At 41.7% G+C, this 15,455-nt stretch overlaps 1 protein-coding gene across 14 annotated transcripts in view; it reads left to right on the forward strand.

Annotated features, from left to right (window-relative positions):
• ANKS1B (ankyrin repeat and sterile alpha motif domain containing 1B) overlaps positions 1 to 15,455 on the forward strand; it is a 1,192,652-nt gene that overhangs the window by 1,139,734 nt on the left and 37,463 nt on the right. For all 14 annotated transcript variants that reach the window (XM_065888049.1, XM_065888050.1, XM_065888051.1 and 11 more), the window contains one exon: positions 14,411 to 14,422. In XM_065888049.1, the coding sequence (XP_065744121.1) occupies positions 14,411 to 14,422 (12 nt within the window). The remainder of the gene's footprint in view (positions 1 to 14,410; positions 14,423 to 15,455) is intronic.

Genomic DNA, 15,455 nt, shown 5'->3' on the forward strand with positions numbered 1-15,455 from the left:
AACTCTGAGCTGAATCATATAAGGACACAATGTCGACAGAAACGGCAATTCCAAATGCCTGTGATTGGTGGCTGCTGGGTTCTGAGGAGTCTGTATTAGCCAAGCCGATTCTCACTCACACTGCAGATCCATGTGACCTTTTTCTTTCATGTGTCCCTATTCTTCTTCCTCCATAGCACATGTGTGGAGGATACGGTGATATCTGACTAATGATACAAATTAAGAATATCGGACTTAGTCCATATAGCAACTAATCAGGGTCAAATTTAAGATCATTAGCAAGTGGACCCCAACTTTTGTCATTTATTTTATATGAGCAGCTTTTGATGGGAAATACTTAAAAGCATATAATTTAACAGTTACAAAGGTAAACATGTAATGTCCATTGCTCATGAAAAGCTCAATACATGTGAATCTTCATGAATTTGACACCTCAGTATGTAATCGTCATTTTAATATTTTGATCATTTCAGTAGCAGAAAAACTGAAACAGTTATCCTTCTATTTGATGTAGTTATACTTAAATTGTCAGGACCAGTGAATCTTTATCCCAGGTACTGTTCAGATGAAAAACACTGTGACGCGTGCAGCAACCCAAGTTCTAGTTCTGTTGCTGCTTACTTGCCTTAGGAGTCAGTTTTTAGTCATAATAATAATAACTGGTAGCATTTACTGAGTAGTTACAGTGTGCCAGTCTTCTGTGCTGGATACTTTGAGTGTTCAGCTCATCCAGTCTTTACTACAAAGCTATAAAGATGAGTTCAATTGTTGATCCCATTTTGCAGATGGAGAAACTGAGGTTTAGAGAGCTTAAATAACTTTCTCAAGGTCCAGCAGTGAATAACTTGCCAATCTGGGACTGGGTCTGTCTGACTCCGGATCCCAAGCTTTTAACTACTGTATTCATCTGCTTCTTCTGGGCCTCATTTTCTTAGAAAGTAAGGACATTGGACTGGATGCCCATTAGGGTTCTTCCTGGTTTTATAATACTGGGAATCTTGTATACTAAATATCTATCTGATCTAAATTATGTCACCAGTGAACAATAAGAAATGGGAAAGGTTTTCAGTCATCAAGCCTCATAATAATTTTAGAGCTATTTATGAAGATGTCTAAGAAATTAACTTGGCATCTCTGACTTAATACATCTGAGTCCAGCCACTTCGATGTGGTAATGAGCACAAATAGCGCATAGAGCACATAGCACCATTTAAAATACACCAAATCTGTGATTTGAATTTCGGTCAATTTCTTAAACTTAAGTGGATCTGAAATTTCATTTGGATAGCAATAGCAAAACCATTTTAATAGTCTCAGTGGAGAATAATTTAGTTAAATACTTGTCTGTTGCTTAAAATGAAAAGGCCATCTATTTAGAAGCCAGTCTTCTGTTCTTTGGGGTGTTTATCCAGTTTGCTGCCCTTGGTGTTATTTTGGGTAGTTTGCATGAAGATAAGAACTTTATTGCTTCTTAGGATATCATAAACCCTTATTTCCCATCTTGATTAAACAAACATCAGTCTTTGATACAGTAGCTGAAGTTGCACTCACTGGGTTCACCAGAGCCTTTCAAAACCAGAAGCGCAGATTTGATCTGTTATGTGGAACTACTGAATTGTGAATTAGAGCTCTCACCGACTAAAAATGGTGTGGGTCTCAACTTGCAGTTAATGTTCAGTTTGAACGTCCAGTTGCTGTTTTCTGTCCTTTCAACATGGTTGCATTTCAGCCAAAAGTCCCAGTGTAATCCAGTCTCCCCAGGGGAAATACTTGAGGGCACAGATGGTCTTAAAATTGATATACCGTAATGTCACTGGGCCAAAGTATGGTGCACTAAAACTTTACCTGGTTTCCTCTTTCAGTTCAATTGAAAAAAAAAAAACAAGTTTTCAATTCAACAGTATGAATTTTAGCTGAAATTAAAATTTCTTTCCCAGTAAGAAGTAAATCAGTGTAGTTCCTTATTCTGAGAACTATTTCCTTAAATGTGTTTTGTTAACAAAGATGACTACAATTCGGCTCCTGCTGTCACTGAGTACGATTCAGTGGAGGAGGCCAACATGTTAACAGTAATTCTAGGAGTAGCAGAAGTATCACCGTAGAGGTGTCTTCATGTTGCCATCAGGTGTGGTCTCCTAAAATCAGTTTATTGGGATTAATAACAGTTAACACTTGAGAGCTGTGGCCCAGGCCCTGTACATTAATTCATTTAATCATGAGATGAGTATTGCTATTGTCCCCACTTTCCATATGGGGAGACAAAGGCCAAGGAAGGTTAAGTATCTTGCCCAAGGTCACCCAGCCAGTGAGTAGTGGAACCAGGATTTGAACCCAGGCAGTCTAACTCCACCACCCATACTCGAATCCCCAGGCTGTACCACCTCTCACATGTGCCAGTGGAACGTTTATTGTCCTGAATTTTAAAATAGCTGAAAATGTGGATCATTTTTGTTGATAAAGAAAGAACTTTAGGAACCCTCAAAGAGTGTGTAAGATGAGTACCAACTAAATTAAACCATTTAGGTAACAAACATATGTAGTAATTTGGGCTACATTCCAATGTACTAACATAAATAAAAATTTCAGGAGTTTTTTTTTGCATCTTTAGCAACTATAAATGTTTTTTTCCATAACACTTACTTTAACACGTTCAGTTTGCCCCAGCAGAAACCAAACACAGTTTTCCCTTCTCTGATAGTCATGATTGGTTATTTTCTGAGTTTATCTAAACCTGTTTATTCATCTCTAAGGTCCCATCAGTTCTGAAATAAAGATAATTCTACACTACTCTCCTGGTGTTCTGTTATACACCTATGATTTCAATTAAAAATACACCATAACTAACAGACATGTGTGAGATGATAGTAATTCATATCATTCTGCAATATGGAATCACTTCTCTCTTTGTTTGTTCAGGTTAACCAGTCTCTTTCCTCTTAAACTGTCTTAAGATTTTTTAATTAACAGACTTAACTTTTAGAGAAGTTTTGGGGTCACAAGAAAATTGGGCATAAAGCAGAGAAAGGTCCCTCCATCACCACCACCCTCACAGTCTCGCCTATTACTAACATCTTGCATTAGTGCGGTACGTTTGTCACAGTTATGAACCAATATTGATATATTATTATTAACTAAAGTCCATGGTTTACATTAGCATTCGTTCTTTGTGTCATACAGTGTTTTGGGTTCTGACAAGTGCATAATGTCATGTGTCCACCATTTCGATACCGTACAGAATAGTTTCACAGCCTAAAAATCCCCTGTGCTCCACCTACTCTCCCCTTCTCTCTGCTGCTACCGTAACGCCTGACAACCCTGACCTTCTTGTTACATCCACAGATTTGTCTTTTCCAGAATGTCATGGAGTTGGAATCATACAGTATGTAGCCTTTTCAGACTTGCTTCTTTCACTTAGCAGAATGCATTTAAGGTTCCTCTGTGTCTTTTGTGGCTTGATAGCTCACTTCTTTTAATCACTGAGTAATATTCCATTGTATGGATGCACCACAGTTTGTTTATCCATTCACCTATTGAAGGCCATCCTGGTTGTTTCCAAGTTTTGGCAGTTATGAATAGAGCCGCTGTAAACACTTTTATGCAGGTTTTCATTGTAAGATTCCCCCCATCCCCGGAAGAATTATCTTCTGAATTGTGTTTAGTGAAAAAGAATCAATAGAAACTTGCAAGAAACCCTGATCATTTTGTAAGTAAAATTACAGTTTTTGCTGTATCTTTTAGAGTTTTTTTTTTTTTTTTTAAAAATAAAAGCCTACGAGACTATCCATGTCTTGATACTGAGGCATACTTTTAGGAAGGATAATTTCTATGAATTATTTTGCACCTTAGTGGTACAACTGGGCTGCTTATTTCCTTTCCCATGATAGCTTTACAGACATGTCTATTTAAAATTAAAAATTTAAAACATATTAGTAATATGTCAGGAGTTGTGACAGATATCCGTTTAATCTGAACACATTCATTTCGTGCTGCCTTTATGTTCCTGGTTGGGTTTTCCAGCTAGATTTGGGCTCAGAGCCAGAGTCTTCCTTTCTAAAAGGGTTCCTGAGAGGAATCCTAGCTCTACGGTCCGAACACGATCCTCCCCTAACATATTCCCCACAGAACATGGAACCTTCCCTCTGTCACACCTCACATAACACTGTGTGACGTCTGGTCACACCTGCCCTGTGCCCCTTAGAAGGCAGGAACCGTGTGTGCTGTGTCCCCAGGGTCTGCTGATAATAGCTACCTTACGAAGTAGCTGTGATGGTTCCATGAAGTAATGCCTGTGAAGGGTCTAGCTCAGTAAAATCTTAAAACACGTGACCTCTTCCTCCAAACGGTGGAAAAACTAGTAAATTGATGGATAGATTTGCTTTGGATTATTTCATTTGTTTTTCCCCACCTCTGATGGGGTCCTTACCCTGGTTTTCTATGTATACAGTATGTATGAGAGTATTCAGAAACTTAGGGACCCTGCACTCTTCTTTCCAATTTTTAAAGGTCATTGCCTAAAGCAAGAAAAAAATGAAGGAACACTGTAGATACGATGTTGTATGTAATTTTGCATTTCATATTTAGGGGAGGTAATTTGTTCCTAATTCTATTGGGAGTTGCTTCTTTTAACTAATGTGTCCACAGGACTGAACTTTACAAAGCAATAAATAGATTGCTTGGGCCTTTCAGTTCTCTTTGGCATGATTAGCTCCCACTTCAAGATTCTAAGAGGTACAGTGTTTGGTGAAGTGAGGGATTTGTTCTGGCAACAGGAGGTCCTACTATTCCATTTTGCCTCCCTAGACTTACTCATACCCCATCCCCTAACCCTGAGTTTTGCCCCAGGGAATATTTATCACTAATATATAGCACTCTCTCACTTCCCTCATTAAATGTACCACAAGGAAACATCTGCTACTAGAAGAGGTAGGCCATTCTATTCAATTTAATACTCTGAAATCTGACTTTCCCCTAATCTCATAGTTGACGGTTAGAAATAGTAACAGGTGTCACAGGTGTTTGCATTCAAGGACATTTCCCTTAAAAAAAAAGAAAACAAAAGAAAAAGAAATATCTGTTCGCAACTATAATAAGGTAGAAATCGGCCTTTCTGATGTAAGAAAGGAAATATTTTAAAATTATGTTTAAGTCAGGAATAAGCAAATCTTCCCAGTGTACTTCGGTTTTGGAACCTCTATTTCCCAAAGGGCTTATACAGTTTCACCATGGTTCAGACTTCTTGTTGAGTCTGTTCCCTTTAACTTTATATGATTTTTAAACTTTTAATCTGGAAACAATTCTAAAGTTGAATTTTAATATAGATTTCCAAATAATCATCTGTGCCTTGGTTGAAGTGTGAAGACCATCTTTTTTCTGTGTTTGCAAGGAAAGAAATTAATGGCAGAGAATGGATTGGAAAGCTTGAAAAAAGGTAGATTTTAGAATCAGGTGGAAATGTTAAATTAAGAGGCCTCTTTCCTTAGGAGAGGCTCAAAGTGAAGTCATGTTTAGTCCTTCTGTCCTCATACAAATCCCTTCTCTGAGGAGCTGTCATTTTCAGAAATAATTTCAGGGACTACTTCTTAGGAACCAGGCTGGGGAAAAAACCTAAGAACAACTGTTTTTTAAAAGTTTCTGTTGCCCGAGTTTCAGGGAAGAATCAAGTTTTATCTTTCACTCTCTCAAAAGTACTGCACGAGGCAGGTAAACACAGGTCTAAGCCCTTGAATGTGGTGTGTGTGTCTGTGTGTGTGTATTAAGATAGCAATACACACAACGAAACAGCTGCCCTTCTAACCCCTGTCACTGTGCTTTGCTCGTGTGTACTTTTTGCTTCGTGAGTATTGTATTTTCCTAGGAGTCTACCCAGTGGAACACCAAACGGTCCCAATCACCGTATCCCATATCATCTTCATATCCCAGTTCTCTTTACTCTTTATTTTTGCTTTTATTACTCTCGTTACTGGCTTTTCTCCCATGTAACACCCTCACTGCTCCACATCACTGAAAGATGTCATGTGCCTCTTCTGTCTTTAATTTCCACTTGTCTGAAGCCCTCTTTCTAAACATAGTGAGTCAGTTGTTTTTGGTTCAGATACATTGTTCTGCTGAACATTCCCTGTTGCAGCCACCATTTCACTGCAGTCCGAGTATGTTCCGCAGAGATTATCCAGTTACGCTGACAGATTTTGATTTTACTTCTGCCCTCCTTTGCCAGTGGGGTGCTGTGCTTTGAAAAGCTAAGGGAAAGCATTAATCCTCAGAATAACGGTAATAGCCCAAATCTATTGATGTTCACTACATGCTAGGCCCGGAATTATGTCATCTCACAACAGCTCCACAAAGGAGTTGCTATATTAACATACCCATTTTACAGATGAAGTAACTAAGACAAAGGGAGGTTAAAATACCTAGCCACATAGTTTGAAAAGGGTGGAGCTAAGACAGAAATCCAAACATACCCTCCTGTGCTCTTACTGTAGTGAGTAGAGGAGGCCCTGGAGGAAGGAGCATATCACTGGGTCCCTTCATAAATTCAGGATGACACCACACACACACACACACACACACACACACGCTCTGAAGCTGTACTTAAGTGTGATAGACTGAAAAAGTCCGTGTGTTTTTGCACATGTTTACAGTTGACTTTTCTAACTTAAAAAATCTTAAATTTTTTAAACTTTACATTTGCTTCTTACAAAAGCAATACACATTCATTATTATTCAACTTTCAAATAGGGATATAGAAAAGAGAAATAAAAACAACTGTAGTTTTACCACCCAGAAGTGGTAAACACCCCTCTGTTAACACCTCGTTTGTACATAATCCTCCAGACTGATTAGTTATGCATTTACAGGCATCACTTTTCTACAAAAAATGGAAATATTCTGAGGCTGTTTATAATCTATTTTTAAATACAATATATTGTGAAACATTTTTTTTCCAATAACTGTTCATCCCCAATATTATTTGCTCTGGTTGAACAATATTCCAGTGCATAACTGAACCAAACTTATTTAACCAGTTCCCCTTTTTGGTCATTAGGTCATTTTCAGTTTTTTCCAATTATAACCAATACTTTGGGTAACATGCCTATACCTCAGTCTTTTGCAGCTGGTCTGATTATGTCTTTAGAATAAGCCACTAAATGTAGAATGACTGGGCCAAAGAGTATACACATCTTGAAACTCTGGGTAAGTATTGCCAAGCTGCCTTACAAAAACATTGTTCCAATTTATACTCCCAGCAGCAGTCCAAGAAGACGCATTGATGTTTGCTTGTCACACCTCTCAGGGGCATAACTTAATATCTTGGATGTGTTCCTAGTTGAGGATGAACTGGGGAACTTTTACGAGAAAACATACATCTCCAGCATGACCTCTGGGCTTATCAGCTCTATCTGGTCAACATCTATTCTAGACATAACTCTAGAATCTGTCTTCAGGACCCAAACTCTTTATTTTATGTGCAGAATGTTTTATACTTTCCCAGCCCCCGAGGAACCAAGGGTGAATTAAATACTACTTGTTAATTGCTCTGAAGACCAAGAGCTGCAGCTAACTGCTAACTAAGGATTTTTGGAAATCACTTGTCAAGTGGAGCACAGTGTGTTTTGATAAATTAATGTCTCTCTGAATTAATGTTAAGATGCGGCACAACTGAGTCTATACGTGTAGCAGCAGAGAACAGTTCTGACAGTGACTTTCAGTCAAATTGATCAACTGCAACTTTAGAGCAGAAGTTCTCAAAGTGTGGTCCCCAGACTGGCAGCATCAGCAGCATCTGGGAACTTGTTAGAAATGCAAACTCTTAGGCCCTACCACAGACTTACTGTCTCAGTCTGTCTGGGCTGCTGGAACAAAAATACCGTATACTGGGAGAAATTTATTTCTCATAGTTCTGGAGGCTGGGAAGTCCAAGATCAAGGCACTGGCAGACTTGGTATCTGGCGAGGGCACTTTTCCTGGGTCATAGATGGCCGTCTTTTCACCATGCCCTCCTGGCAGAGGGGGCAAGTGAGCTCTTTCAGGCCTCTTTTATAAACACATAATCCCATTCATGAGGGCTCCACCCTCATGACCTAAGCACCTCGCAGAGGCCCCACCTCCTAATACCATCACATTGGGCATTAGGGTTCAACAAATGAACTTTGGGGGGATGCAAACATTCGGTCTGTAGCGCTTACTGAATCAGAAACTCTAAGGGTGGCACCCAACAGTCTGTTATTTACCAAGCACTCCATGTTATTTGAATGCTCTCGAAAGTTTGAGAACCACCTCCTTGGCCCACTGGGCATTCCAGTAAGGCTGCTGTGTAGATAGGCTATCCTGGTAGAACAGTCTGCCACAATGCCTGGATACCAGCCAGGGCCAGAGGAATAGAGATAGAGGGCATTGCTTTGTGCTGTGCAGACCTGGCCAGGGTGTGTGAGTTACTCCACAGTACAATAGCCGAGTCTTATGCCGGAGGAGGAGTTTGAATGGCTGCTGCTTGCCCACTGTCTGTTCTTGTCACGTGGCCTTACTTAGGCTCTGTATTCACCCAGCCTTTGGGTCAGAGTCCTTGTGACCAGAAAAGCCCTTGAGAGGTCATTTACCCTCATTTTCCAGCCAAATGAGACTTACCCCTAAGTCATTAGGGATAGATAAGGGAAACTATTATTAAAGACCAGATGGAGAAACTTCCCAGCTGTCCCTAATAATCATTCTGTCCCCTCAAGAAGTCTTTCCTTCTCATCTCACTGCTTGCAGTTTGAGCCAATCTTCTGTTGCCAAAACGAAGTCCTAACCCTTTCCTCCTTGAAGCTGAACTTCACAAGATCTGTGACACGTTTGCCACACCATAGGAATCTCTTGGTGCATCTCTAGTCATATCCGTGGTTCTCCTCCAAGTTCTTCAAAGGCCTCCATGCCTGGCTCTGAGTACCTCGGCTCTCTGAAAAGTCTCCTGAGTTCTCCGTGTGTCGAGAGGCTGGGACAGTGGTCCTTCTTTATAAAACTGGCTTCTTCCTCGTCGCTGTACGTGAATTCATTTGCTCATTCCTTTAACAGTCATGGATTTCAGCAGCTTTTAGATCAAACCCTAGGAAATTGCTGATATTGAGCCATTTTTGACCCTTAAAAAAAAAATGACAACTTCATAGGGTTCACCTGAGACCATGTGCTAGTCATTATAAGAGAGACAAATCGAGAAAGGTGTGCGCCATCCTCAGGTGCATGAGGGGAGCAGACAGCCCCACCCCAGAGCAGCGGACGCCGAGGGACGGCAGAGGCTCACAGAGCAGGCGGGGGAGCAAAAGGAAAGCCGTCCCGTCAGCTGGGAGGCCAGAAAGTGACTTTGAAACTGAACTTTCCCCAGAAAGTGACCTTGAAACTGAGCTCCAAAGGGTAAGAGTTCATGTTAAATGGCTGATTTGCGGTCTGTTTTTTCTCTCTTAATAATCCCCGCAACGTAGCTGGTTTTGCTGCATACAAAATCACCACAATATTGCTTGTTTGGTGTATTTTTTTAATCATTGGAAAGTCACTTGAGGCTACCAAACATAAGTGTTTGATCCTATTTTAATTTACTTGCTGAAACTGAATATAATAATTAAGTGTTAAAACTAAGGAAAATATTATATGGCAAAATTAATAGTTACGGGGCTTCCCTGGTGGCGCAGTGGTTGAGAGTCCGCCTGCCGATGCAGGGGACGCGGGTTCGTGCCCCGGTCCGGGAGGATCCCACGTGCCGCAGAGCGGCTGGGCCCGTGAGCCATGGCCGCTGAGCCTGCGCATCCGGAGCCTGTGCTCCGCAACGGGAGAGGCCACAACAGTGAGAGGCCCGCGTACCGCAAAAAAAAAATTAATAGTTATAACTCAGCACTGAATATCTAACTAGAAAGCGTTCTTAGGGTAGCCGTGTGTAGGTTAAAATATGCTCTAAGTTGGATGGCAGTAGACCACTGGGAAATCTGTGCCAGTCTGTGCTTAAAATACGCCAGCAGTCATCGGGGTATTGTAAGAATGAAGAGTCAGTGACCTCCTCCCCGCGGACTGCCTCACTGTTTTTCCTCTCTGTGCTGATTACTGGGCACAGTTGATTCCTGTTAAGAGCATAAATGTCACTCTGGACTCAAATCCAGCATTACAGCTCACAGCTGAAGTGTTTCCAGTCCCAGTTATAAACCTCTTTGCTCTCTTTCACACTTGTGAAAGTCCTGCTCTGAGATGCAAAGGTCCCTGCAATCTCACAAGGATATTCTAATACTGTTGATTCTGCATTAGAAAATGAGAAACTATTGATATTTTCAGGGTGTGCTGTAAGGCTAGAACAAAAGCTCAATGGCAAATTCTTACTTGATACAAATATTCCAAGCAGTTCATAATTTGTCATTTAAAAGGAAAAGAAAAAAGATGGTGAGTTTTTGGATTCACCAAGGTTGATTCATTCCTTGGTGAATCCAAAAATCCCTCTTAAAAAAAAATGCTCTGAAAGTGTTCAATTACTTTTCCTATTAAGAACAATATTTCAGGTGTCCACCTCCAGATAGAAAATTATCCCTGTTCTGTATGATGCTTAAAAACAATATAAATCCAAGTGCTAAATAAAGGACTGGCTTTAAATTGAAGATTCAAAAGTTGCATTTTATTTTAGGTTTCAGAACTGTAACATCTCTATATAAATACTGTTTCTCTTAGAATAATAAAAGGGTGGTCATCTTAATTCAGGAAATTGTGAAGAACGTACAATGGAATATCACTATATTCTTTAAGCTTTCAGTAGGAGAACAAGACGCTGCAAAGGTTAAGTTAATTGGGGGCATCACCCGCGAGTATGTAGCTGATTAGGTATGCAGAGGTCCTCATTACAAATGAGTCTCTCCTGTGAAGCTGGCACTGAAGGGAGGGGCTTTGAGGACTCTGGGAAACCTCAGAAATTCCGCAGAGTGGGGCATAGTAAAAAGCAACTAGAAACAAAAGAAAGTTTGCCCTGAGCATTTTACTGAGGAAATGGGCCTGAAGAAGAGAATTCTGTTTATACAAATAAATAAAGCTTCAATGTTTAACATACACATATGGGAGTATTCACCATCCAGAAACACAGCAAAGCATGAAGATAGGTCATAGAAACCAAGCTGCCTGAGAGCAGATGCTTTGTAACCTGAGCAGTGGTGTCCAGACTAGGTGCCTTTGTCCCTCGGCAGGAGAAGAAGGTGATTACAACACTGAAGAGAAGCTGGGGAGGGTGGGACTTCAGCTGCCTGGGACCAGGCTGAAGCTCCGAGCTCACATTTTGATATCTGAAAAGCCTTCCTAAAATGAAGCACTTATTGGATTTCTTGCCTCCCTGGTTAGCCAGTGAAGACTCAGTATATTTACCTTCTTTCTGTGCGCTTTCATCTTTCATTTATGTGTGAATAGACCTCTCTAAAGCTCTGTAAAGTACACCGTCAGAAAATCCTCTAGATTCTAGAGTCCAGAAAGAGGTTGGATCTGTATCTCTTATAGAAATATAATCGCCTTAACAGAGGTGCTTTACCCTGAAGACCTCCCACAGCCCCTTTGAACTCTGCGGCTGGCCAGATCCATCATCTTTTTATCTTGACTCAGTGGAAGAAGAAGTACAGTTTGGGCTGCAGGTTGGAACCTGTGGCCACCCCCAATACAGCCTGCATCGTTGGGACCCCAGTGCGGCCTCCAGTTAGGAAAGCAGGGATTCTTGCCACCCACGGAAGAGAAAGAAATGACCATCCTTTATCTTTTCTTCTTTGTTCAGCTTGGCTGGACATACGATGTGAAATCTTTGCATGAGGACAGAAATCCCCACTGATGCCCTCATTTCAGCCTAAAAGCCTGTGTCCTGACCTGCCTGTCTTTCTAGCTCTCTGGTCCCCCTCTTGGCATTCATTGCACCGTGTTCTTTTCTGTGTCTGCTGTCACCATTGTCCTGAAGCCGCTCTTGATAAAATCAGCAACAAATTTTTCTACTTGCCCAAACCAGGGGTTTCACCCAGGAAACGCAGTAAAAGTAGCAGCCACTCCTATGTGTGCCAGCCGCTGTACTAGGCACAGATTTTTAGGCCTTTTTAGTCCTCCTGGCATCAGGCACTGCTCCCACCTTCTAAGGAATCTTCTTCTGGACTTGTGATACTGCTGTCAGGTTTCAGATTCCTTCATTGACTCTTCTTACCCATTTCTTAAGTATTAACCATCCCCTGAGGGGTGATTCTTAGACCTCCTCTAGTTCACTCTTAGAGCCATTTTATCTGCTCCCATATCCTCAGCTACCCCCTCAATGTGGTTGGATTTCCAGATCTGAAAATTCTTATTTCCAGTTTCCTAGTGGACATCCCCACAGGATTATCAAACTGATAATCACATCCAAGAGGGTTTCATGCGAAAGCACATCCCCCTCCAGTGTTCCTATCTCGGCTGACGGCCTCTTTGTCCACGGTGTCCTCCCGCTCACCCATCTTCTGTCCGGATCAGTCAGCAGACCCTCTTGATTCTTCTTTATCAGAATGGTGGCCCCCCCCTTCCATTCTCCAGAGCATCTACTTCAACTCAGGTGGTTAGGTTCTCTCAATGGAATTTACACCACAGCTTCCTGCCTCCCTGCGTTCAGCCTCTAGCTATTCCAGTCCATCCAACCACCAGAACTATCTTTTTGCAACAGAGATCTGATCCCTACTTAAAAGCTTCCAGTGGATCCCAGCTTGGTGGAGTAAGTCACAGTCTTCCAAACCTATTGTACCAGCCTCATCTCCCACCAATTACCCAAACCCACTATATTATTTCTCATTTCCAGATGTTTACGTGTGTGTTGATTCTGCGGCTGAAACAGCCTCTGTGTCCTCTTCTGCCACATGGAGAATTCCTATCCAACCTTTAAGAGTCAGGTCGGTCACCCCTAGCGGGCAGCCAGTGTTAGTTGAATGAATGGATGAGGACTTGCCCACTTCCTCTTGCAGAGCGAGGCTCTCCCTGCTCAGCCCTCTGGAAGCATTCTGTTCACATCTCTGTGCCATTTGTCAACATTTGCGTTGTAGCTGCTCTCTGGATCAGACCAAGCCAGGAACGGTGATGTGTGCTTCATGTGCCCCTTCCTCTCCCATGGCAGACGTTGTTCCCAACCCTCTTTACGACAGAGCCCAGACACAGGCTCAGAATCCTTCTCAACACGGCACTAGACAACCACTCGTCAGCAGACCGGAGTCTGCACACGGTCTGAGGTCTGTGTGACATCCCCCAAAGAAGACTCTGCGTTCTTCCAGCACGTGGGCCGCCTACCTAGTACAACCACTCAATTGCTCAATGAATGAGAAATGGGTTTTTCTTTTTTCTTTAGGGGTTTTTCTTGATACTACATGAAGTGTTGGTATTTTAACCTTAGGTTAGGTGTATATTATTTCATGTTACAGATAGATCTGTCCACGAGAATGTATTCACAGCAAGAGATGAGCGAGGTGATTTGTTAAAACCCATTGTTACTCTTCGCAAAGAATTCTTCACACACACACACACACACACACACACATTCAGTCCACCAAACCACTGCCTGTTCCTTCCCCCTCGCTACAGATTCAGCCCCACGGCCTTGCCTTACAGTCAGCACACTGCATGTTATTTCCTCTAGCCTTGTCTTCACTTAATCTTGCACATTGTTAAGGGTTGGATAAAGCATTAAAAAAAGATAAAAGTATCTATCCTTACATTCCAATTTCATAATATCTCTTTTCGGCAATCACAAAAGAAAACTGTTGAGTCTGGGTAATTTTAAAACTAGTTAAAAAGCACTTCGAGGGAGCTGCTTTTTTCTATACTGTATGAAACAGTTAATATTAAATAGTAACACTCTCAGTAATCCATTTTCTTTGTCTTTGACGCGGATATAGTAGCTATCAAAAAGATGTGTCCAAAACAACCAGGAAAATGTGGAGCACCTTTTCCATGGCTCAAGTGAAAGATGAAATATAATTATCATTATTGAGCTCAATGAGTTTCATTCACACTATCCAGCCTTCTTCCGTTCTGGTCACCTTTTCAGAGTTTAAAAATGGAAAATGGGTAATAATAAATGAAGAAATCAAGAAAGTTCATATTTTTCTCGGTTTCCCTAATATACATAAGACAGCTGGTTGTGGAACACACGAAGCAGAAGGCTCTTGCATGTCAGTCATCAGACGTCTGTACAACGCAATAAACAGAACGATGAGAAAACAGTAAAAGCAGAGGAGAGACAGGGTCTGGAAAAGCCTGCAGTAATCTCTAAATTAACAGGTTCCCTGCATCAATATATATCTGCAGAGCCTATTCTCTTTACCGTTTAAGTCTGTGCTGTCTGTGAATTACTGAAATGGTTTCCTCTCACCTTTTTATGTATTTTCTCTCCTATTATGTTCTCACCTGTCTTGTCTGGAAAACCCATCAGGCTAACTGTCAGGTAGGTTCTTCTTGATATTTAATGTGATTATTAGGAGTATCCACAGCAGGAAATGAAGTAAACAGACTGTGAGTGACCTGTGACGAATGAGGAAACTAACCAGAAAAGGCAGATGCTAAATTACAGAGAAACTTTTTGCAGATGCATAAAACTGTAGAAGCCGCAAACTGTAAGCACATTCAGCCATTGTGAACATCTGTCGTAAGAACTTAGCCTCAGGGATCACAGCAGCTCCGAATGATAAAGTAGGTTGCCTGCACTGTTCGGTTTTGCTGTGGCTGAAAATACAGCCTGCCCCCAGAGGGCTCAGTTGTCATGGAGTGGTATTATATCCTATGTGGCCATGAGCAATTCTGCTGTAAACTATCAGCTTTTATAGATTTGGCCAGGTCCAAGAAAAATTCACGACGATGGTTTTTGTTTTTTGTTTTTTTGCGGTACGCGGGCCTCTCAACGTTGTGGCCTCTCCCGCTGCGGAGCACAGGCTCCGGACGCGCAGGCTCAGCGGCCGTGGCTCACGGGCCCAGCCGCTCCGCGGCATGTGGGATCTTCCCAGACACACAAACCCGTGTCCCCTGCATCGGCAGGCGGACTCTCAACCACTGCGCCACCAGGGAAGCCCCACGATGTTTTTTTTTTAAAGATCTTTTTGATGTGCACCATTTTTAAAGTCTTCATTGCATTTGCTACAATACTGCTTCTGTTTTTATGTTTTGGTTTTTGGGCCACGAGGCATGTGGGATCTTAGCTCCCCGACCAGAGATCAAACCCACACCCCGTGCATTGGAAGGCAAAGTCTTAACCACTGGACCACCAGGGAAGTCCCCACGATGATGTATTTTAAATCCCTGTTTTAAGTACGTATTCAGGCATGCCTTGTGCCTTGAAGAAAGAGAGAGACTAGGAAGAAATGGGGAGAGGTGGCATGTATTTTGTTAATGCTAAACTCATCCTCAGAGTTCAATCTGACATGGCTTAACTCTAGTCAAAAGAATAGTCGTTTGAAATTGCATAGGGGACAGAGCTGTTCATT

This window comes from Phocoena phocoena, chromosome 11 (assembly GCF_963924675.1).
Source record: "Phocoena phocoena chromosome 11, mPhoPho1.1, whole genome shotgun sequence".
Lineage (NCBI taxonomy): Eukaryota > Metazoa > Chordata > Mammalia > Artiodactyla > Phocoenidae > Phocoena > Phocoena phocoena.